Here is a 26420-nt window from a genome sequence, read left to right as displayed (position 1 = left end):
TTTAAGTGAATGAAGATGACGATTTTATTGACATTTTATGGATGTCAGACGAAGTATATTTCATCTCGGTGTTAGTCACTGAAAGGACGGTCTTCTGGAGAAATAAATGACAGACTATGTAATTTATGATCTCATTTATGCCATTTCAAAAATCTTTAATCATTAACCAACTACATATTTATAATCGTCCGTTCCTCTGCAGGACCCGTATATGGTTATATTAAGGATATTAAGGAAAATGTGAACATAAATAACACCAGAATATAACGATTTATCAGTCGCCTTTAATAATATAATCATTCACGCGCTTTAAATACAATGCATAACATTATATAATAATTACAAGTAAATATAATAATACTAGCGTAATATGTACAGTCCTTAAGGCTAAAGAGTATTTCCATAAGCCACATCATGTGAAATCGAATTAACTTACGGCATTTTAAAATAAATAAAGTTGTACGAAAATACCTTCATTTGCGTCAATAATTTAAGGGTGAGGTGCATTGCAAAGTTTTGAAAGGGACGATCCTTCCTTTGTTGATTGTATATTCTTCAATAAATACCTATATATTTAAACATCATTGCAGGGTTGTATTTAAATCAATGCATTAGGAAATATTGTCTATGTATTATATACAAAGCGTATGGGATTTATATAAATTCTGATCAATTTCATGTAAGGTACAAATTATGCTTCCTGGATATTTACAGGACTTTAAAATCTGCAATACTATCATAAGATGGAAGCTTTTATGTCGTACATATTATATTCAATTTGTAGTAGGCCTACATTGAGTTTTTCCTGGCTAAAATCAGCCCTCGTTTTTAGTATAAATGGTACCTTATATTTAATGTTACAGATGCAGCGATTTTATTAAGCTGATCTTGAAAATTCCACGTGTTTTTCTGAGTATATAACATTGCCATAAGAAACCTATGTATAAAAACAATGAAGAAATAACTTCATCATTGGGTCATGTTTTGAAACTAGCAGGCTTTGACAATTTGTAAAACAAGAGAACATCAGGCTTTCATTTAGTAACTTAAAAATGATGTTTTCTTGTTTTAGAAATTGTCAAAGCCTGCTAATTCCTAAACATGGCCATCTGTTAACGTTATTTCTTCATTGTTTATATAGATTTCTTATGGCAAAGTCAAATTCATATGTCATATACACAGAAAAGGACACGATATAATATTTGTATTACTGAGTTTTGGATCAGAACATAGTAGGCCTATTCAATAACGAAACAACAGAATTCAGTTATGCTTCGAATCTGTCATGGACGGTAAATTGATTAAAAAACGTGATAAAATCACTTCAGAAAGTTGTCTAAAATATGAGTATGAAAATATACAAGATTCCGTACAAAATCACATTAATCTCATAATTTACACACGCAAGAAATATATTTCAAATTCGATAACTTGGCATACCGCGTACATTTCAGTATTCTTTGAAGAGAACTATGTTTCAGAATGTTAATTTAGGCATTTTACAGCACGAATCTCTTAAAACAGAAGCTAACTTTTATGTACTTTCCGAAAATACTCTGATTTAATTACCGTGAGGTGCATAATATTTCAGATGACTCCACAATGTTAACTAGGGTAGGTTGGTTGTTTTGGATATGAATTATTTGTGTTGGTAAGCGTTAATTTTTATAGCGTCAAAAAAGGCTAAATACACGAACTAAGCTACATCTACAAAAGTGAAGATGATTTAACTAAATGAAAAAGATTTAATGTCTTTCTAAGAGTGCTAGAAGAATATATGAATGAAATGATTTTATTCACTTCAATAGATCAGTCTTTGTACGCAACAATACGCTGAAGTTTTTTTCGAACACAAGTGACTAAATTTTTAGTTTGAAACTTTCGCCTAATTGTTGATCTGGAACGATGTTGTGTTGGAATATTGGTGTTAAATTTGATTGTGGGAAAGTGCTTCGTTATATTTGTGCACACAGATGTGACACAATGAAAATGGTTATGGATTTTTACATTCTGATATTTTTAATGCAGCATAAAGTGAAAAATGTGCATTAGAATGGCATAGACATCAGAACTCTTAAACAAAAAACTAATTTAGAATAAATTTTACTCGATTTTAGCCGTCGATTTTGGGAACAAAAATTAACGTCGAGAACCACCCAACTTTCGTGTAACTACAATAATGGTAAGAAATAAGTTACTACATGATTTATGTAAGCCAGAGTTGTGAAAATATTAGTGGTCTGAATGTAGTGTATGTTCGTTCGTCTGCCAAACTTAGAGTTAAATACGATTTTATAAAGTTTTTTTTTTGTTTTGTTTTTTTTTTTTGCGAAATTTAAACGCATAATATATAAATTATGTATTCCACGTCTGTACTTCACATTTACAAAAGAATGCAAAGTTTACTATACTTAATCAGAGTAGGTCATGGTTGTGATGGAAGTATGTTGTGTGCTTGTATCAGTAACTTTTAGAACTTTTCAAGTAGCGTCCCCTCAACTGGTGAGGAAAGAGTCATCTGGTGGTATTTATTTTAATTTTGGCCACAAAGAGAGTTTCCATAATTCATTCTATTAGCTAAGAGCTGGGAGAAGAAAGTATCGAATCCTGCAGTGAATTTATAACAATTGAGGGAACCCGGGCCTTGAAAAATGAGTGAACATTTTCATGTTTTGTTCTTTAATGCATTATATTCTCCGAAATGTCCTCTTTTCAACGATATATTATGAAACATATAGACTACTCACTTCTAAATACCTATTTTTTTTTCATAACAATCAGTCATATCCAGCTGGAATCTACTACAAATTTTGAAGGTCACTTGGAAAAATAGTGAACAATTTCATTTTTGTTTTTTAATGCATTATATTCTGAAATTTCCTCTTTCCAACGGCATAATATGAAACACATATACTAACTACTCAGTTTGAAAAGTTCATGTACAAAATGTTATGAGAGTAATTTTGTATGAGTTTATATATTCTGTAGGAAATGCAACTTTTTTTCAGTTTCTACCCGTCAGAATTAATTAAAACTATCAGGGAATATTTATTATAACATAATGCATGACTTGACACTGGCATTTTATGAAATTTAAATTTAGAAATTACCTAACCCTAAAATATATAAATACATAGAAATAATACTCAAATTTGCATTATATAAAAATTCATAAGTCCGAAATTTAATTATATTGAAAAACTGTTAAATTGACAATGAAAATGTCCGGAATGGGCTGTATAAATTCCATTACTGTACTTCTAATGGTTTGTGACAAAAGGTGCATTAAAACCATTAGTTTAACAGAAGGGCCCGGGTTCCCTTATGTGGGTTAACGGCGTCGTTTGTCTCTGCGCCTACGAGTTATGTTACAGTCCTACGAGACTGTATAAGTTGCTGCATTTTTCAGTCTCTTATGAAAATGAGTCACGAAGTTTGTCGATGTTAGTGGCTACGTTTAAATAATGTATTATATGAAATATGTGGAGTGTTAACACCGACGAATCAACTGGAGCATTATGCACCCGAGCAGCTTTCAGTCTAATTAAGGGTAGAAGTTCTGTAGGGCATCCGAGTAGAGGGCGTTGACAGAATCCCTGAGCACGTAGACGTCGCCGGGTCGTCCGTTGAACACGTAAGGTCCCTTGTTGAGGTTGTTCACGCTGGAGTCCGGCTTCGAGGGCTTGGGCTGCACGGGCTTGGGCTTGGGGTACGGGTAAGCCGGGTTCATCCCGGGCTCGATCGCCGGTGCCCCCGACCACTGGTAGATATTAGTCGGCTTGCCATTAGCGATGAAGTCTATCGGGAGGTTGATGAAGGGATTTATTTGGGAGGAGAGGGGTGACGGAGGGGGAGGCTGACTGACGTACCCAAGACCGGGAACGAAGACGTAAGGGGTGGGGGGAAGACGGATGTAATAGATCGGTGAGTCAGGATAAGGGATCGCAGGGCCCACGGGGTTCTTGGTGCGCAGCATGGGGTCCATGGGGTCCGTCCTCGCCAGGATCTCATTAGCGTCCTCGCCCCCGGGGTAGCCGTAGGGCATTTCAGGCACGTACCCCCCGAAGTAGGGGGGCTGCAGGTAGTCGTAGAAGCCGAAGGACTTGTCGTTGCGCCTGTACTCCCGGGCCTGCCGGTCCTCTGACGTCACAGGCGCCTCCTCGCTGTCGTCGTTGTTGTCTTGGTACTCTGGTGGCGTTGACGACACGTCCCTGCGGACCAGGTGCCGGAAGTGGTCATGGTAACGGGGTGCAGGCAGCGACGAACTCGAACTGGGCAGCACTGCGATGGCTGCACACACACTCAGTGACACCGCGAAGAGAAGATCTGACGTGGAGAACCTGGAAGAAACAAGTAATAGTTTTAGGTTGGTTCACAATAAACCGGGAACGAGAACCAGAATGAAAAGGAGAAGCAGAGGACGTGAATATGAAAATTTTTGATTCACAATAAACCGAGAATGTAGACGACTATGCATATCGATATGTATGTCAATAACGATATGTAAAGTCGATATTACGCATTCTGATGTTATTTGTGTATAATTGTACAAGGCAGCCAACATAAACACAGGTTGACGAACTTCGAAATTTAAACTGAAACATTTCATTAGGTACGGTACTATAAATATGCCCATGCATCTTTATTATCACAACCTATTTTAAGTCTACCATAACGTAAAATAATTAGAGAAGAAACATTTGTAATAGAACAAAAATGAACACAACAGTAGTTATTGAATTGAAGCATGAATATGTAGTGTGTAATACAACCAATAGAGTAATAAAATATTATTCGCTTCCGATCGGTGTTCAAAGATGCAGCTGTTGAAAGCCACGTATTCTCCTTCATTTTCTCATCTTTATACGAGGCGCGCCGCTTATCGTAAACGTGAGGATTTTCCTCAACACTCAATATTAGAATCTCATCAAATAAAACTTGCTCCATGATGCACAGCACAGAACAAAATAATGCATAGGTTATGTCACGGTCTTCTTGCTACAAAATATACGGCGACAAAATAGCTTTTAGATGGCAATAGAATGAATCTAGTGGGCTGTGATCGGAAACGTGAACGCCAAAGTTGAAACTTGGCCAACTCTCCGTTCCCGATCCCGGGCTCCGGCAAGCTTTTCGTTAATTGTGAATGCTCACATTTAAATGTACACATTTTAACAATTTTACAGTTTTCGTTTTCGTTCCGATTCTCGTTTCCGGTTTATTGTGAACCAGCCTTTACAGTATGATTTTTCGTTTTCGATACCCTGGTAGATCTCCGTTGAAACAAATGACGTCACCGGACAGTTGTCCTGGTAGTTATTTTTAATAAAGTTATCATATTTTGCTAAGAAATAGGTTCGTTTATACAATAATAATTAGTTATATAAATATATAGCCTGATCCGTTTGGAAAGGTATAAAATAAAATCACTATAGCATTTATAACGATGCTGCTGTAGAATTCATTTCAGTGCAAATGTGATACGGAAGCACGGGAGTTTTGTATCATCATTGTTACACTAAAAAGAAAACTGGATACTAACCCAGCAGCGTCTATAGAGGGCTGAAGTATCACCACAGTCTAGTATATACAATCACGAAGCTTGAGTTGTGAGGGTGCTATACCTGGTAAGGTTTATCTTGTCTCAGTAGCAATAAAACCAAGTCCCTTGAAATGAAGGTGGAGATTATAGGAAGGAGGGTTGTACATTCTCAGTATTCCTTTCAAAACCTTGTTATTGTGCAGGCTACAGGAACTCAGTTTCTTGAAAGACAAGCTCAGTGACGGAACTACACAGTACGAAGAGAGGTATTTTGTTATTTTATTTTGCGCTACAGAATGTATCAACTAGTCCATTCCGCCACTGGATGGATGGACGGCATCGCTCCACTCCCCCATCGCCATAACAACACACACGAAGTAAGACATATCTCCTTTCTCTCTCTTTTCACAGTGAGACAAGATACATCACACGGACTTTAGGAACAATAGACTGTGCAGGTACTATTTCGCATTGTCTGTAATGAGGCGATATTAGCAACTATCTACGGATGCATATTTAGTACGTATTGAGCTTCATGACTGTATATACTAGACTGTGGTATGACTGGGGGTCCAGTTTCTTAGATTTACTCCACGTACTTAATCCAAGTAAGACTCAAGGCATAATTATTGGACATATAAGCGTTTAGTTAACTCCCTTAATAACAGTAATCTTTCAGTTGTTACCCTTAACAACACGCTAATCCCTTATTCATCTGTCGTAAAAAATCTTGGCTTCTTTTTTGATAATAATCTAAGTTGGAATTTTCAAGTTAAAGAAACGATAAAAAAAATCTGTTCCTCCATTCACTGTTTGAGTCGCTTGAGAAACTTCTTGCCCCAGCAACTAAAACTTACCCTAGTGCAAACCCTAGTAACGCCGCACTTCGATTATTGTGACGTTTTGTTATGTGACCTAAGTTCTGAATTGTCAGTCAAGTTACAGCGAGCTCAGAATATGTGCGTCAGATACGTATGCAACATCCGACGGTATGATCACATATCACCGTCCTTCGCAAGTCTCTCGTGGCTCCGACTTAAAGAACGTAGAACTTTACACTCTTTGTCTTTACTCTTTCGAATTCTGCACACTTCAACACCAAATTACCTTTCGTCTCGTTTCTCTTATCTATACTCTAACCACGACGTAAATACCAGATCACTTATCTGTGGCACGCTAAGTATACCTCTTCATAGAACATCTTGTTATTCATCATCTTTTACAATATCCACCTCGCGTCAATGGAATTCCTTGTCACAAAGTATTAGGGGCTGCAAGACAACAAACACCTTTAAGAACAGCTTAAAAGATAACCTTATTAGCATTTCACTCCAATCATACTGATTTAAACTATCACTGACTACATTGTTACTTTTTTCTTTAGACGTCATCCTGATTGTGCTGTATTTTAATTGTCTCGTAATAATCTCTTTCTATTATCTAATATTATTTGAAATATATTAACATTCTATGTATTTTAGTTTAATTCTGCTACACAGTTTATTTCAGTGTTTAATTAATAGTTCATAGTATTTTGTTGTTTAATTTGTAAATAACTTTTGTATACATGTAACTCTCATCTAAATCAAATTGCTGGATTCTTTGTAAGTTCATGCATATGTATATACACTTTTTGCTGGTAGAGTGGAAGAGAAGGCCTTACGGCCTTAACTCTGCCAGCTAAAATAAATCATTATTATTATTATAAAAGAACTGTCCTTGAACGAGAGGACTCCATGTAAAATTTACCGCCAATGTCAGAATTCAGTTCTGGAGGTGGTACAGGGGCCTATGAGTGCGTCTGGGTTTGTTAACATTTGGTATGCAACCAGTTGATTAATCAACCAACCTATGAGTCAGTCTATCCACGTCACCTGATACGCTCAACTTTGTTCTTCAGGCAGGTTTGTTTAATTCCAAAGAAATTACTAAATTTGATGCTTTATTTTGTAACCTTTCAGATGGATGACTCATACTTTTCCACTTAACAGCGTGTGAGATCTCAATTTTATCTTGTGGTTTTCCTCTGTCCTTCTGGAAATTTGGTAAATAAGTAATTAACTGTTTTCCCCTAGTTTTGAAGAGCGCTGTATTTTCACAGAAAGAGATCTACCCTCAATTACTGCGTTAATTCACCGTTTCAATACTTGATGACAGACTAGAAATCTTGAGGTGAATAACGAACTGTGATCCAATTTTGATCGTTTGCGGTTTTGAAGAAAAAATTGATCAATGTTCTTTACTTCTAAACCTGCATGTAGGCCTACACTGGTCAAATTTTCGTCAAATTCGAAGTTTCGTAAGACTTTTCAGGACTTGTCAGTACTTTACAATCACTTAAAACTTAATTCTTTGAAGTAATTGACCAATGAGATCCTAAAGTATTAAGGCACTAAGAACCATAAAAACATAATGTGCTGTCCCAGAGAAGTTGTTTGTGAGTTAATTTCATTACGTACGGCGTGGATTCTGTGGAATTCCACTATAAAATGAAGAAAAATGTGTATGAGGAAATTGAAGAAACAGTACATGTTTTTCTTAATGAAGAATAGTCTAACTTACAACCTGGGCGAATACTAATCGTGATTACTTTGTGTCTAGTACATTATGCAACGAGCCTATAATGGTAGTAATTAAGACGCGAGTATGTTTGTTTATGAAACGAGCGCAAGCGAGTTTCATAATTTTCATACGAGCGTCTTAATTACCATTATAGGCAAGTTTCAAACGACTTTCTATGCTCGACCATATTTCTAACTTGAAATTATTCATAAGTATTCATATTATTCTTATCTGACTGGGGAGCGGAACTGACCTTGTGCAATATCTCGTAAATTGTGAGATGTGCGCAGATGCGAAAGTATTGATTTTTTCCGAGAAACAAATGTCGACATTGACCTTGATATAATCTAGAGAGTAAAATAAACATTAATCTTGATATAACCTTGAAATTGATTTAGACATTGAAAAACGAGATGACAAATTGAATTTATTTCAATATTATTTAGAATTAACGCTAATTATTATAGTAACAGAACATAACCTTCTGCGACAGTATTGGATTTCCAGCCTCCGTGACGTTTCGCTAGCTGTCTTTCGATTGCATATCCGAGAATAATCGATACTTGCGCTTTCATGTTGCTACAATGGTGTTTTCTGATTGGTGGAACACCTGAACTTTAATGAGGCCCATTAAAGGGCTGCTACCAGGTGTATAATTACTATATTTCGGCATGGTTTGACATTGTTTAGGTTGCTAAGGACGGTGAAATAAAGATGTTTGGATATCAGTTATGAATAAAATAATTTAATTAGCCTATTCTGTTTCACATTATATTAAAAAACTACAGGGTGTAATTTAAAAATGTCATCGATGAGGACACAACTTGCACAATAGTCACAAAAGTATTCTGCTCCGCTAAATATATTCCTTTGTAAATACACAGTTTAACATGTCTGAGTCTTTTTTGCCCAGAATATCGCATTCAATTTCAGCTTTAATTAATGATCACTTTTGAAAAAGCTTTGTACATGTTTTGTATAGTCTAGCAATTCCCCAAAGGATTTATATATTTATAGTGTAATATTTGGTAGCTAGGCCTACATAGGTTGCAATGAACTTGAAGCACTTGTTTTAAAACTTTGTCAAATCTTTAGCAGTCTCTAACAAATCTTTTTGAATACCAGTCAGTATTTTGACAAGTTTCGTTTTAACGTACTGAATTGAGACAAAGATTTGATCGTGTACAAGACCTGAACGCGTGTAAAACTAGCTCGTTGCTGGGTATATCTCGTTAATTGGTTAGTAAATCAGCTCTCAGCAAGCAGCCATGTCCCGGTTTAAATAATAGTGGCACAACACTTCGCGTAGAAGAACAGCTGCTCTATGAAGACACTGCTGTTATCTTGTGACGGCAACACACCACTTGTGGAACATTACAGACTAGAAAACGAATCTGGAATTCACACAGAACTAATTGCATTCTGGGCTAACAGGCACGGGAGGCTCATCCCCAGAGACATAAATCAGGCTCCCCAGAGGGTCGGCTTCGCTGGAAATCCTCCGTGCGGTCAGCTGAAGGATAAGCGATGTCGTCAGACGAGGAATGTGACAGTTTTAAGCAGTTCTTGTGATTTATACTGCGATTTGATTGTGAGGACGCCTGTCACAAATCACAGACTTTGCTAAAATTTAATGGCTTTCACACTGTCAAAATTCATAGCAAAACAAATGACTGCAAACCGTTTCTTTGAAAGGAGGGTCTGTACTGGAGTCAAGTCGGAAATATCAAAGATTGTTATGATGACAATATTTTGTTCACTTTCAGGAAAATACTGAGGAAGTATAATGCATACCGTCATTTCCCATAACTATGGTCCTAGAACACAACTATGGTCCATTCAAATTTTGTACTCCGTAACGTAGTTCCTCTTTTATCTATATTTTAGCTGTCCTGTAGTTTGAATTCAAGTCACTGCAGCTATCTGCGAACTATCTATTTTACTTCTACAATGTTCTTTGAATGGTTGTATCGTGGACCATAGTTGTGTTCCAGGATCATAGTTATGGGAAATAACGGTATTCACTCTCCATAATCATTTTCCAGTTCTTTCCTTGCATTATCGCTGTCATCATCATCATATTATTATACTTATTATTATTATTATTATTATTATTATTATTATTATTATTATTATTATTATTACTATTATTATCATATTGTACGAAATGGAAATATAAAAATTGGAAATTTATCCTTTCCAGAGGTGGAAAAATTCAAATACCTGGGGGCAACAGTAACAAATATAAATGACACTCGGGAGGAAATTAAACGCAGAATAAATATGGGAAATGCCTGTTATTATTCGGTTGAGAAGCTTTTATCATCCAGTCTGCTGTCAAAAAATCTGAAAGTTAGAATTTATAAAACAGTTATATTACCGTTGTTCTTTATGGTTGTGAAACTTGGACTCTCACTTTGAGAGAGGAACATAGGTTCAGGGTGTTTGAGAATAAGGTGCTTAGGAAAATATTTGAGGCTAATAGGGATGAAGTTACAGAAGAATGGAGAAAGTTACACAACGCAGAACTGCATGCATTGTATTCTTCACCTGACATAATTAAGAACATTAAATCCAGACGTTTGAGATGGGCAGGGCATGTAGCACGTATGGGCGAATCCAGAAATGCATATACTGTTTAGTGTTAGTTGGGAGACCGGAGGGAAGAAGTCCTTTGGGGAGGCCGAGACGTAGATGGGAAGATATATGATAGAGACTGGATTAATCTTGCTCAGGATAGGGACCAATGGCGGGCTTATGTGAGGGCGGCAATGAACCTCCGGATTCCTTAAAAGTCAGTAAGTAAGTATTATTATTATTATTATTATTATTATTATTATTATTATTATTATTATTATTATTATATATGGCTTTGTGTTCATGTGACTGATTATAGATTTTGATAATGTTTGTGATATTGGTGATTGAGTCGGCGATGAATCATGGCATATACATTTCCAATTCGACATTTACCTTTGAAGCTGAGAAAAATCATGAATAACCTCAGTCAGATTGGTTGGCCACAGGGTTTGAACCCGGGCCTGCAGTATACGAGTCTAAAACACTACCGTCTGATCCAAGTCGCTCGGTTTATAATTTAGTGTTGCCAAAAATGACATAATATATTTACAAAGATTTTACAGTGTATGCTATTGCAGTATACAGGGATTCATTTCACTTCCTAGTCTAAATAACTATTGTATTTATTTTAATTTAATTTGATTTAAACAAAAACCACTCAATCTATATAATCGGGGTGGGGGACGTGTTAACTGCAATTTAGATTTCGCTCCCTCAACATTTGTTTCTGTATTATTTATACTGGAACTATGAAACCCTAATATTATTTATACTGGAACTATGAAACCCTAATATTATTTATACTGGAACTATGAAACGCTAATATTATTTATACTGGAACTATGAAACCCTAATATTATTTATACTGGAACTGTGAAACCCTAATATTATTTATACTGGAACTATGAAACCCTAATATTATTTATACTGGAACTGTGAAACCCTGATATTATTTATACTGGAACTATGAAACTCTAATATTATTTATACTGGAACTATGAAGCCCTAATATTATTTATACTGGAACTATGAAGCCCTAATATTATTTATACTGGAACTATGAAACCCTAATATTATTTTTACTGGAACTATGAAATCCTAATATTATTTTTACTGGAACTATGAAACCCTAATATTATTTATACTGGAAATATGAAACCCTAATATTATTTTTACTGGAACTATGAAGCCCTAATATTATTTATCCTGGAACTATGAAGCCCTAATATTATTTATACTGGAACTATGAAACTCTAATATTATTTTTACTGGAACTATGAAACCCTAATATTATTTTTACTGGAACTATGACACCCTAATATTATTTTTACTGGAACTATGAAACCCTAATATTATTTATACTGGAACTATGAAACCCTAATATTATTTATACTGGAACTGTGAAACCCTGATATTATTTATACTGGAACTATGAAACTCTAATATTATTTATACTGGAACTATGAAGCCCTAATATTATTTATACTGGAACTATGAAGCCCTAATATTATTTATACTGGAACTATGAAACCCTAATATTATTTTTACTGGAACTATGAAATCCTAATATTATTTTTACTGGAACTATGAAACCCTAATATTATTTATACTGGAAATATGAAACCCTAATATTATTTTTACTGGAACTATGAAGCCCTAATATTATTTATCCTGGAACTATGAAGCCCTAATATTATTTATACTGGAACTATGAAACTCTAATATTATTTTTACTGGAACTATGAAACCCTAATATTATTTTTACTGGAACTATGACACCCTAATATTATTTTTACTGGAACTATGAAACCCTAATATTATTTATACTGGAACTATGAAACCCTAATATTATTTATACTGGAACTATGAAGCCCTAATATTATTTATACTGGAACTATGAAGCCCTAATATTATTTATACTGGAACTATGAAATCCTTATATTATTTATACTGGAACTATGAAACCCTAATATTATTTATACTGGAACTATGAAGCCCTAATATTATTTATACTGGAACTATGAAATCCTAATATTATTTATACTGGAACTATGAAATCCTAATATTATTTATACTGGAACTATGAAATCCTAATATTATTTATACTGGAACTATGAAATCCTAATATTATTTATACTGGAACTATGAAATCCTAATATTATTTATACTGGAACTATGAAATCCTAATATTATTTATACTGGAACTATGAAATCCTAATATTATTTATACTGGAACTATGAAATCCTAATATTATTTATACTGGAACTATGAAATCCTAATATTATTTATACTGGAACTATGAAACCCTAATATTATTTATACTGGAACTATGAAATCCTAATATTATTTATACTGGAACTATGAAATCCTAATATTATTTATACTGGAACTATGAAATCCTAATATTATTTATACTGGAACTATGAAATCCTAATATTATTTATACTGGAACTATGAAATCCTAATATTATTTATACTGGAACTATGAAATCCTAATATTATTTATACTGGAACTATGAAATCCTAATATTATTTATACTGGAACTATGAAATCCTAATATTATTTATACTGGAACTATGAAATCCTAATATTATTTATACTGGAACTATGAAGCCCTAATATTATTTATACTGGAACTATGAAGCCCTAATATTATTTATACTGGAACTATGACACCCTAATATTATTTTTACTGGAACTATGAAACCCTAATATTATTTATACTGGAACTATGAAACCCTAATATTATTTATACTGGAACTATGAAGCCCTAATATTATTTATACTGGAACTATGAAGCCCTAATATTATTTATACTGGAACTATGAAATCCTTATATTATTTATACTGGAACTATGAAACCCTAATATTATTTATACTGGAACTATGAAGCCCTAATATTATTTATACTGGAACTATGAAATCCTAATATTATTTATACTGGAACTATGAAATCCTAATATTATTTATACTGGAACTATGAAATCCTAATATTATTTATACTGGAACTATGAAATCCTAATATTATTTATACTGGAACTATGAAGCCCTAATATTATTTATACTGGAACTATGAAATCCTAATATTATTTATACTGGAACTATGAAATCCTAATATTATTTATACTGGAACTATGAAATCCTAATATTATTTATACTGGAACTATGAAATCCTGATATTATTTATACTGGAACTATGAAATCCTAATATTATTTATACTGGAACTATGAAATCCTAATATTATTTATACTGGAACTATGAAATCCTAATATTATTTATACTGGAACTATGAAATCCTAATATTATTTATACTGGAACTATGAAATCCTAATATTATTTATACTGGAACTATGAAATCCTAATATTATTTATACTGGAACTATGAAATCCTAATATTATTTATACTGGAACTATGAAATCCTAATATTATTTATACTGGAACTATGAAATCCTAATATTATTTATACTGGAACTATGAAATCCTAATATTATTTATACTGGAACTATGAAATCCTAATATTATTTATACTGGAACTATGAAATCCTAATATTATTTATACTGGAACTATGAAATCCTAATATTATTTATACTGGAACTATGAAATCCTAATATTATTTATACTGGAACTATGAAGCCCTAATATTATTTATACTGGAACTATGAAGCCCTAATATTATTTATACTGGAACTATGACACCCTAATATTATTTATACTGGAACTATGAAACCCTAATATTATTTATACTGGAACTATGAAACCCTAATATTATTTATACTGGAACTATGAAGCCCTAATATTATTTATACTGGAAGTATGAAGCCCTAATATTATTTATACTGGAACTATGAAATCCTTATATTATTTATACTGGAACTATGAAACCCTAATATTATTTATACTGGAACTATGAAGCCCTAATATTATTTATACTGGAACTATGAAATCCTAATATTATTTATACTGGAACTATGAAATCCTAATATTATTTATACTGGAACTATGAAATCCTAATATTATTTATACTGGAACTATGAAATCCTAATATTATTTATACTGGAACTATGAAATCCTAATATTATTTATACTGGAACTATGAAATCCTAATATTATTTATACTGGAACTATGAAATCCTAATATTATTTATACTGGAACTATGAAGCCCTAATATTATTTATACTGGAACTATGAAATCCTGATATTATTTATACTGGAACTATGAAATCCTAATATTATTTATACTGGAACTATGAAATCCTAATATTATTTATACTGGAACTATGAAATCCTAATATTATTTATACTGGAACTATGAAATCCTAATATTATTTATACTGGAACTATGAAATCCTAATATTATTTATACTGGAACTATGAAATCCTAATATTATTTATACTGGAACTATGAAGCCCTAATATTATTTATACTGGAACTATGAAGCCCTAATATTATTTATACTGGAACTATGAAGCCCTAATATTATTTATACTGGAACTATGAAATCCTAATATTATTTATACTGGAACTATGAAGCCCTAATATTATTTATACTGGAACTATGAAATCCTAATATTATTTATACTGGAACTATGAAATCCTAATATTATTTATACTGGAACTATGAAATCCTAATATTATTTATACTGGAACTATGAAATCCTAATATTATTTATACTGGAACTATGAAATCCTAATATTATTTATACTGGAACTATGAAATCCTAATATTATTTATACTGGAACTATGAAATCCTAATATTATTTATACTGGAACTATGAAATCCTAATATTATTTATACTGGAACTATGAAATCCTAATATTATTTATACTGGAACTATGAAATCCTAATATTATTTATACTGGAACTATGAAATCCTAATATTATTTATACTGGAACTATGAAATCCTAATATTATTTATACTGGAACTATGAAATCCTAATATTATTTATACTGGAACTATGAAATCCTAATATTATTTATACTGGAACTATGAAATCCTAATATTATTTATACTGGAACTATGAAATCCTAATATTATTTATACTGGAACTATGAAATCCTAATATTATTTATACTGGAACTATGAAATCCTAATATTATTTATACTGGAACTATGAAATCCTAATATTATTTATACTGGAACTATGAAATCCTAATATTATTTATACTGGAACTATGAAATCCTAATATTATTTATACTGGAACTATGAAATCCTAATATTATTTATACTGGAACTATGAAGCCCTAATATTATTTATACTGGAACTATGAAATCCTAATATTATTTATACTGGAACTATGAAATCCTAATATTATTTATACTGGAACTATGAAATCCTAATATTATTTATACTGGAACTATGAAATCCTAATATTATTTATACTGGAACTATGAAATCCTAATATTATTTATACTGGAACTATGAAGCCCTAATATTATTTATACTGGAACTATGAAATCCTAATATTATTTATACTGGAACTATGAAATCCTAATATTATTTATACTGGAACTATGAAATCCTAATATTATTTATACTGGAACTATGAAATCCTAATATTATTTATACTGGAACTATGAAATCCTAATATTATTTATACTGGAACTATGAAATCCTAATATTATTTATACTGGAACTATGAAGCCCTAATATTATTTATACTGGAACTATGAAATCCTAATATTATTTATACTGGAACTATGAAATCCTAATATTATTTATACTGGAACTATGAAATCCTAATATTATTTATACTGGAACTATGAAATCCTAATATTATTTATACTGGAACTATGAAATCCTAATATTATTTATACTGGAACTATGAAATCCTAATATTATTTATACTGGAACTATGAAATCCTAATATTATTTATACTGGAACTATGAAATCCTAATATTATTTATACTGGAACTATGAAATCCTAATATTATTTATACTGGAACTATGAAGCCCTAATATTATTTATACTGGAACTATGAAACCCTAATATTATTTATACTGGAACTATGAAACCCTAATATTATTTATACTGGAACTATGAAGCCCTAATATTATTTATACTGGAACTATGAAATCCTAATATTATTTATACTGGAACTATGAAATCCTAATATTATTTATACTGGAACTATGAAATCCTAATATTATTTATACTGGAACTATGAAATCCTAATATTATTTATACTGGAACTATGAAATCCTAATATTATTTATACTGGAACTATGAAATCCTAATATTATTTATACTGGAACTATGAAATCCTAATATTATTTATACTGGAACTATGAAATCCTAATATTATTTATACTGGAACTATGAAATCCTAATATTATTTATACTGGAACTATGAAATCCTAATATTATTTATACTGGAACTATGAAGCCCTAATATTATTTATACTGGAACTATGAAATCCTAATATTATTTATACTGGAACTATGAAATCCTAATATTATTTATACTGGAACTATGAAATCCTAATATTATTTATACTGGAACTATGAAATCCTAATATTATTTATACTGGAACTATGAAATCCTAATATTATTTATACTGGAACTATGAAGCCCTAATATTATTTATACTGGAACTATGAAGCCCTAATATTATTTATACTGGAACTATGAAATCCTTATATTATTTATACTGGAACTATGAAATCCTAATATTATTTATACTGGAACTATGAAGCCCTAATATTATTTATACTGGAACTATGAAATCCTAATATTATTTATACTGGAACTATGAAATCCTAATATTATTTATACTGGAACTATGAAGCCCTAATATTATTTATACTGGAACTATGAAATCCTAATATTATTTATACTGGAACTATGAAATCCTAATATTATTTATACTGGAACTATGAAATCCTAATATTATTTATACTGGAACTATGAAATCCTAATATTATTTATACTGGAACTATGAAGCCCTAATATTATTTATACTGGAACTATGAAGCCCTAATATTATTTATACTGGAACTATGAAATCCTAATATTATTTATACTGGAACTATGAAGCCCTAATATTATTTATACTGGAACTATGAAGCCCTAATATTATTTATACTGGAACTATGAAATCCTAATATTATTTATACTGGAACTATGAAATCCTAATATTATTTTTACTGGAACTATGAAATCCTAATATTATTTATACTGGAACTATGAAATCCTAATATTATTTATACTGGAACTATGAAATCCTAATATTATTTATACTGGAACTATGAAATCCTAATATTATTTATACTGGAACTATGAAATCCTAATATTATTTATACTGGAACTATGAAATCCTAATATTATTTATACTGGAACTATGAAATCCTAATATTATTTATACTGGAACTATGAAGCCCTAATATTATTTATACTGGAACTATGAAATCCTAATATTATTTATACTGGAACTATGAAATCCTAATATTATTTATACTGGAACTATGAAATCCTAATATTATTTATACTGGAACTATGAAATCCTAATATTATTTATAATGGAACTATGAAGCCCTAATATTATTTATACTGGAACTATGAAGCCCTAATATTATTTATACTGGAACTATGAAGCCCTAATATTATTTATACTGGAACTATGAAATCCTAATATTATTTATACTGGAACTATGAAGCCCTAATATTATTTATACTGGAACTATGAAATCCTAATATTATTTATACTGGAACTATGAAATCCTAATATTATTTATACTGGAACTATGAAGCCCTAATATTATTTATACTGGAACTATGAAATCCTAATATTATTTATACTGGAACTATGAAATCCTAATATTATTTATACTGGAACTATGAAATCCTAATATTATTTATACTGGAACTATGAAGCCCTAATATTATTTATACTGGAACTATGAAATCCTTATATTATTTATACTGGAACTATGAAATCCTAATATTATTTATACTGGAACTATGAAGCCCTAATATTATTTATACTGGAACTATGAAATCCTAATATTATTTATACTGGAACTATGAAATCCTAATATTATTTATACTGGAACTATGAAATCCTAATATTATTTTTACTGGAACTATGAAATCCTAATATTATTTATACTGGAACTATGAAATCCTAATATTATTTATACTGGAACTATGAAATCCTAATATTATTTATACTGGAACTATGAAATCCTAATATTATTTATACTGGAACTATGAAATCCTAATATTATTTATACTGGAACTATGAAATCCTAATATTATTTATACTGGAACTATGAAATCCTAATATTATTTATACTGGAACTATGAAGCCCTAATATTATTTATACTGGAACTATGAAATCCTAATATTATTTATACTGGAACTATGAAATCCTAATATTATTTATACTGGAACTATGAAATCCTAATATTATTTATACTGGAACTATGAAATCCTAATATTATTTATACTGGAACTATGAAATCCTAATATTATTTATACTGGAACTATGAAGCCCTAATATTATTTATACTGGAACTATGAAGCCCTAATATTATTTATACTGGAACTATGAAATCCTTATATTATTTATACTGGAACTATGAAATCCTAATATTATTTATACTGGAACTATGAAGCCCTAATATTATTTATACTGGAACTATGAAATCCTAATATTATTTATACTGGAACTATGAAATCCTAATATTATTTATACTGGAACTATGAAATCCTAATATTATTTTTACTGGAACTGCGTTCCGGCCCAACTAAGCACTGCCTCCAAGAGGAAGAAATCACCGACTAAGGAACGCAGACACAAAGTAACTTCTAGTTAAGAGAAATGAGAAAATTTGGTTTGAGCTAAGTTGGCAATTACGAACACTAGAAGCTTACAATTTCCGCCCGCTAGACAACCAACTAACCTTCTTACGATTTATGATTCCACTCTACTTTGTCGGCAGTGCAGAAAGTAATTCAGGCTTCGTAACTCTGATTTATTTCAGAGCAGCTCGCCGGCTCCTGCCCTTCATTTCTGCGGTTCTTCTCTCGTTTTAAACGGTTTTTATTACCACACACAAAAATTGTGTTCCGCGGTTATTGACTTCCACGGATGTTTTTGGGTTGTCTTTGTGACGGCCACTGGACCGTAAACAACTTTGCAGAACAACCTTGAGAAGGTCGTACTCTTTCAGCCATGTATAACAACGACTGTGAACCTCTAAAGATGTTACGGGAACGGCTTAAAAAAGGCAAGGGGAAAAGAAATTAACTATTTTTCCTTGTTGCTTGTAATGGTAGGTCGAGAGAAAGTATCAGACGAGCGGTTCTAGTGCAAAAAGTGCCTATGTTCTTATGGAATCGTCCAGCTTGTCTAGTATTTCTTTAGTGTAGATAATTCTTTGTTCCTATAAAGATATCGCACGAGTTACAATGTCAGTTGTCTTCTACCAGTGGATAGACAATGGAATAATAATAATAATAATAATAATAATAATAATAATAATAAATAAGAATAGTAATAATAATAGTGATGATGATGATAATAATAATAATAATAATAATAATAATAATAATAATAATAATAATACAATTCAAATATGACTCCGTCTATTGCAATAGCGTATTGTTAAATGACTGTGAACATGTATGTAACGTAAAAATAACATATAAATATATTAAACATAGTATGTAATATTGCAACACTTGTAAAAAAGTTTTTCTGATAATGCATTTAGGCATAAGCTTTGTAACTGGCGAGCGGATTGAGTCTGTATAGTACATAGATAATTTAATTGTGGATGTGTAATGTGTATTTGTGATGTATTAATTAATTGTGCATTTGTAATGTACTTAAGCATAAGATTTATAATTGCTAGTTGATCATATATTGTGTAGAGTAGATAATTTTTATTTATTTTAAATTTTGGATATGTAACATAAACATAGCATGTAGTACTGCAAATATTGTATGCAATGGAACATGCTGTTTTAGCACAATAAAGAAAAAAAATAATAATAGTAATAAAATAGTGCAGTACAAAGCATACAATGAATACAATATTTTTAAGTACACACAGTAAGGAAAATTATGATTATATATAGCTCAACTTATCACATTATAGATATACCATTATCGGAAAATATGAAAACAAAAATATAAAATAAGTTAAATATCACTAGAACATAAAAAAAAAATGTGAATACGTGGAAACATGCAATACAACACTTGTCATAATAGTAAGTCAGTTTGGCAACTCGTCATAAGATAATTTTCTAACTTTGATTTGAAAGATTTCAATGTTCGGCAGCCCTTGACTTCAGGCGGCAGAAAGTTCCAGTGACGGGAGATAGCAACAGTGAAGGATGAGGAATACAGAGACGATGCGTGAAGTGGAATTTCTAGCGTGTTATCGCTTTGTGATCGAGTATTAATATTATGATAGCGAGAGAGAGTATGAAAACGAGCGAATAAATAATAAATAAATAAATAATAGAATACGGTAAATAAATGTTTTTATTTGTTAACCTGAAATGTCGATTAAGCAATCTAAGTCCATACTTACTGAAAATTACACTTAATGTGTGTTGTTGATATCTGTATCATTTAGTCTTATTATTACAATAATAACCATGCTCATATCCCCCAGTCATCATCATTTTTACCAATTTCTTCGTAAATTCTACTTGGAAAGAATACAAAGTTGGTGTCCCGCAGGGTTCCGTGCTAGGGCCTCTGTTATTTACAACTTATATGAACGACATATCTGACTGTACGAAGCATTGCAATGATTACCAGTTCTTTGTGAACAATATGCAAATATACTAACATACAAATAAGGAAACGTTGAACGACGCAGTTACAAAAATCAACGATGCCTTTGATTCACTATAGACATAGACGCAAAATTATAGACTCGGACTTAACCTGAAAAGTCGCAAGCTATCATTTTGTAACTTAATCTTTGTTGTTTTAGCAGTGTAGATATAAGCACAATAACTTATCCTATGTAATGCTTGACGTCCTTAAAATTTCCTATAGTGCAGTAGTTAAAAATGTAGGAATATACAGGGTGTAACAGAATAACTATTCCTAATTTTCGATGTGATAGAATGTATGAAATTAAACATTTTTCTTAATAAAGTAATCACCGGAAATGCTTCGTTTTCAAGTGATAGCGGTATGAATGAAAAAAGAAATGAAAGAATCTCAACTTGGAAATGTACTTACTTTTTATGGTTACACAGTAATTTTTTTTAAATCTAGTACCATATATTAAGGAAATGGTATTGAGAAACTATAGAAACTGTTCAAAATTGCGACCGCCATTGTTAGCACACAAAGTAGGGGAGAGTTGGGTAGTATCGGACATGGGGTAATATCGGACAGTGAGTTTCTTTCATCTACCACACGATGATAGTACCTGATTGACATGGTTACGTTTCTGTGATGTCGCAGAGAGAAACGTAACCATGTCATTCAGGTACTACCATATGGTGGTAGATGAAAGAAACGCACTGTCCGATATTACCCGATGTCCGATACTACCCAACTCTCCCCCATAACGCCGTGTGATTGAACGACGAATCCTTCGAAATATCTGTGGTCGATTACGAAGATCGTCAACAGCAAGAATAATTCTAGTAATTAATTCTTGTGCTTTGTCTATGGGTGTTTCTTAAACCATTGATTTAATATGACCCCAAACACAAAAATCAACTGGAGTCAGTCATATGTGGGGAACGTGCAGGCCAAGCAACTGGATCTGCTCTCTTTATCCAACGATTCGGAATTTGTACATTTAAATAATTTCGACAATTTAAGCCGAAATGTGCGGGTGCACATTTGGTGTTGAAAGATCATGTTTCTTGAAATATTAATCGGGACATCAAGTAGCTCCGAAAGGATTTCTGCAAGAAAAATACCATAAACATGTTTATTCAATCGCCGTAAGCTGCTCCAAATGCATGTCTGCAAGTTCAATATTTGTATACCGATGCATTTTAGTACCATGAAATTAAATGAACAGATCTCACAGACGATATTTTGTGACATAGAACAACAAATGAACTTCAGTTACTATTTCCATGGTAACAAGAACAGCTGAAACATAAATGCAGCCATAATTTGAGTGATGAGCTCTGTCTTTTATACGACGCATTTCCGGACAACACTATATTGAGAAAAAATATTTATTTTCATGTCCTGTATCACACCAGACAATTAGGAATAGTTAATCTGCTACACCCTGTATATGGGGAATACACGAATTATGTGGACATGCAGGAAAATATTTTCATTGATCCATACACTAAATGATCTCAGAAATGTCTTACCGTCTACACGTTACAGATGAGTTAATGTCCTTTTTTCCAGTTTCAAAACAACTGCGACATTAATTTCTAAGTCGAAATATTCACTTGAACTGTAAGATTTCTATTTGTTATTAACCCAATCTACTTAAAATAAATGGCAGAAAGAATATAGTACAGAGTAAGAAGTTCCTTGATTTTGGAGTTTTGGAATTAACGCGTAGACTCTCAAAATATTTCAACAATAGGTCCTCGAAAAACATACATTAACAGCTGATCTCTCTGTGAGTAAGTGCTGCTAACTTTAGGGAAACAAAAAGTACCCATTAGCTAGCCAAAACCACTTAGATTCAATGCCCATAAAACTTGTAAAATATTTTTCTTTTGAAATAAAACATTAGAATATTTAAATTTAAAGCCTTATCTATGTCTTACAATAATAATAATAATAATAATAATAATAATAATAATAAAGACATGTTTATTAAAAATACTTTTCCATTAGAATTCCCAGTTTCCCTGGAATGGCTGATAAACGATGCAGGCCATGTCCGTTGTCGACATTGGGTATTGTTCTTTTGTTTTGTCAACAAATGAATCAAGCGTATGTTAAAAACAAGAAATAAATATCATCTATGTTGTTATTACAACCAAACTTAATTTAATTCTTAAAAAAATAATTTTAAGGACGAAATGAACATCACAACAGAGAATTACAAAATTCATCTTGAAACTGGCTTTTAGTTGGAGATCGGTAGGCTATCGTTTTGATGTTTATTACTGCGTGAATGCATTTCTGGTCAATTGGCTACAATATTACAGTAACTTCCTAGACATCGTAGACGAAAAATTCTCAGAATTGTTAACAGGTAAATTCAATATTTTCTTATTCACGTGACAAAATAATATTGGTCTAAATGTTTTAATAACGGATATGATTGAAAAAAATACTAAATGCGAAACTCACACATTCAAAAGTACCACAAATTATTATTAAATCAATAAATTCGTCTGTCTTTTGTTAGACCCCGCAAACAAACCTATGACATCGTAAACATAAAAACGAATGCCGAAAACAAGAGGGCATTGCAATGTAAGACCCTAAGATGAATTGACCATCATCCCATCCAAAATAAATCTAAAAAAGAAGGATGCTGGCTGGTATTTTGAAGCCTGTGGTAGGCCGATGGAGGCAAACATAGTTAGAGAACAACTACGAGCTACAGAAATTGGTAACTACCAAGCAAGTGTACAAAAGGTAAACGGCACTGAATATAATTTGTGTTGAAAATGTTGGAAATCTAACTTTTGGACATAGCCACATTTTGCATTGGAGGCATTAAAATATGATACAGGTTGCAACACGCCGGGTTCCAGGAAAATACCACATGGTTGTGTCTGGAGGCATTGTCCGCCGAAATGAAGAATACGGGCGTTGTAACTCTCTTTTTATTAACCGCAAGGTCGGATGGGAGACGAAATTGGAATCTTATAATAGCAGTAACGTGAATTGAAGACAACGGAGTACCTATTCTCTTTCATCGGCCAGAGTTTCCAATTAACCAACGTGAAAGTGTTCATTACATAAGTACAGGGGTGAAATTGCTTATGTTGAGGGGGTTGATAAGTTTCAGTCTACCACAAAAATATTAGGATTTGATGGTCACTTGTTTATTGTTCAACAGAATCCTATTTAAACTTATTACAATAAATTGGTGTGATGTAAAAATTTTTCTATTCCCTCAAATAAAATTCAGAAGGTTTCGATTGACTGATTCCATCACATTATCATGGCTCTCAAAAAATATCCTTCAAGTCCTATTTGATGCTTGGAAATAGAAAATAGTCTGATGGAGCGACATCTGGTGAATATATTGAAAGTGGCAACATCTCAAACTAGTTCAGATTATGATATTTCGATATTATATTTTCAGTTTATTACTTTCTAATGTTTCAATGTGTAGGATTTTATTATTATTATTATTATTATTATTATTATTATTATTATTATTATTATTATATCTTCAATGAAAACTTACTGGTGTAGTAAACACAATATTTTAACTTAAACTGTAACATAGGGTAAACTAGGGTCTGTCTCATGGCTACTTCCGTCATTGACTTCTAGCAGAATGTGGTGTTCACAAGTGGCGAGGTAACACGTTAAAGTACAGAGTGTCCAACATGCCCGACTGTCCAACAGACCCTAGTTTACCCTATACATCAGAATCTGAGTTGACGTTGACAAACATTCGTATAAGAAATAGCTAGTTGTAATGCTTAATTCACAATGAATGAAAACGTGAGCGTTAACTTCATGTAAACGTTATCGCAAAATAAAGAAATCATACTATCACTATGGGAACATAAACATAACCGCAAAAATACTTGGTAACCATGGAAACATAACAACGACGTCATTTCATCATATTCTGTTGTATACTTCAGCTTTCTGCGGTTGTCTATTGTTTCCAAATCACGTAAGCATGAACATGAAAGTTTGTAGTTTGCAGACTTTCATATTAACGTCTAACGGAACGTTAATGTGAAGTTTATATTAAAAATATGAATTGTCAAATATACAAAACGTGAAATGAACGTTTCACAATAAAGCCAGAACTCAAACTAACGAACGGATGAATACCGCTCTTAAAATGAGTTTAAAATCGACAATGCAGAATATTTAACAATATCGACACTGCAAAACTGTCAAAACAACCTTTCCAACATTTTCCACAAGTTAAATTTCATATTGTATTGTGGGTCCCTATCACCACGGCATGGCGCGTCCTCAGGTTGCGGATCGAGGAGACGGCCTCCAGATATGGAGGGTAGCTGTGAATATATTGAATAAGCAGTCGGGGACAGCCGATGAGGGGTGGTCCTCCAGCTTGGGGGTTGGGCGAAGGGCTAACAACCCATCACCGTAAAAAACAGCTTGTTACGAATCCTTCAAATAAAATCCAGAAATGTATATAGAGTGTTAGTTGGGAGACCGGAGGGATAAAGACCTTTAGGGAGGCCGAGACGTAGTTCGGAAGATAATATTAAAATGGATTTGAGGTAGGTGGGATATGATGATAGAGACTGGATTAATCTTTCTCAGGATAGGGACCAATGGCGGGCTTATGTGAAGGCGGCAATGAACCTCCGGGTTCCTTAAAAGCCAGTAAGTAAGTAAGTATTGTGAAAGCTTCATTTTATTACAAGGTCGGTACTAGGGGTAGGTCTCTATAATAAAGATAGCATTGTTATAATTCGAACGTGTTGTAGTATCAAGCACAGGGATTATATTGAAGGAGGGGTAAGAGGACTATGTCTTATGTCGATGTAGATTTTGTTACTCTGACAGTAGAAAAATTAGAGGAGGGAAACGATTATGAAAAAAAAGTACTCAAATCTAAATGTCATTTTTTTTTTTCAAAATCTTC

General features: G+C 32.2%; 1 protein-coding gene across 1 annotated transcript in view; it reads right to left on the bottom strand.

The window, feature by feature from the left end:
* Positions 1-264: 264 nt before the first annotated feature.
* LOC138702119 (uncharacterized) overlaps positions 265-26420 on the bottom strand; it is a 201266-nt gene continuing 175110 nt past the window's right edge. The window contains exon 2 of the mRNA XM_069829712.1: positions 265-4340. Within this exon, the coding sequence (XP_069685813.1) occupies positions 3545-4340 (796 nt within the window). The 3' untranslated portion in view covers positions 265-3544. The remainder of the gene's footprint in view (positions 4341-26420) is intronic.

This window comes from Periplaneta americana, chromosome 6 (genome assembly GCF_040183065.1).
Source record: "Periplaneta americana isolate PAMFEO1 chromosome 6, P.americana_PAMFEO1_priV1, whole genome shotgun sequence".
Classification (NCBI taxonomy): Eukaryota; Metazoa; Arthropoda; class Insecta; order Blattodea; family Blattidae; genus Periplaneta; species Periplaneta americana.
This window is presented reverse-complemented; position numbering and strand designations above follow the sequence as displayed.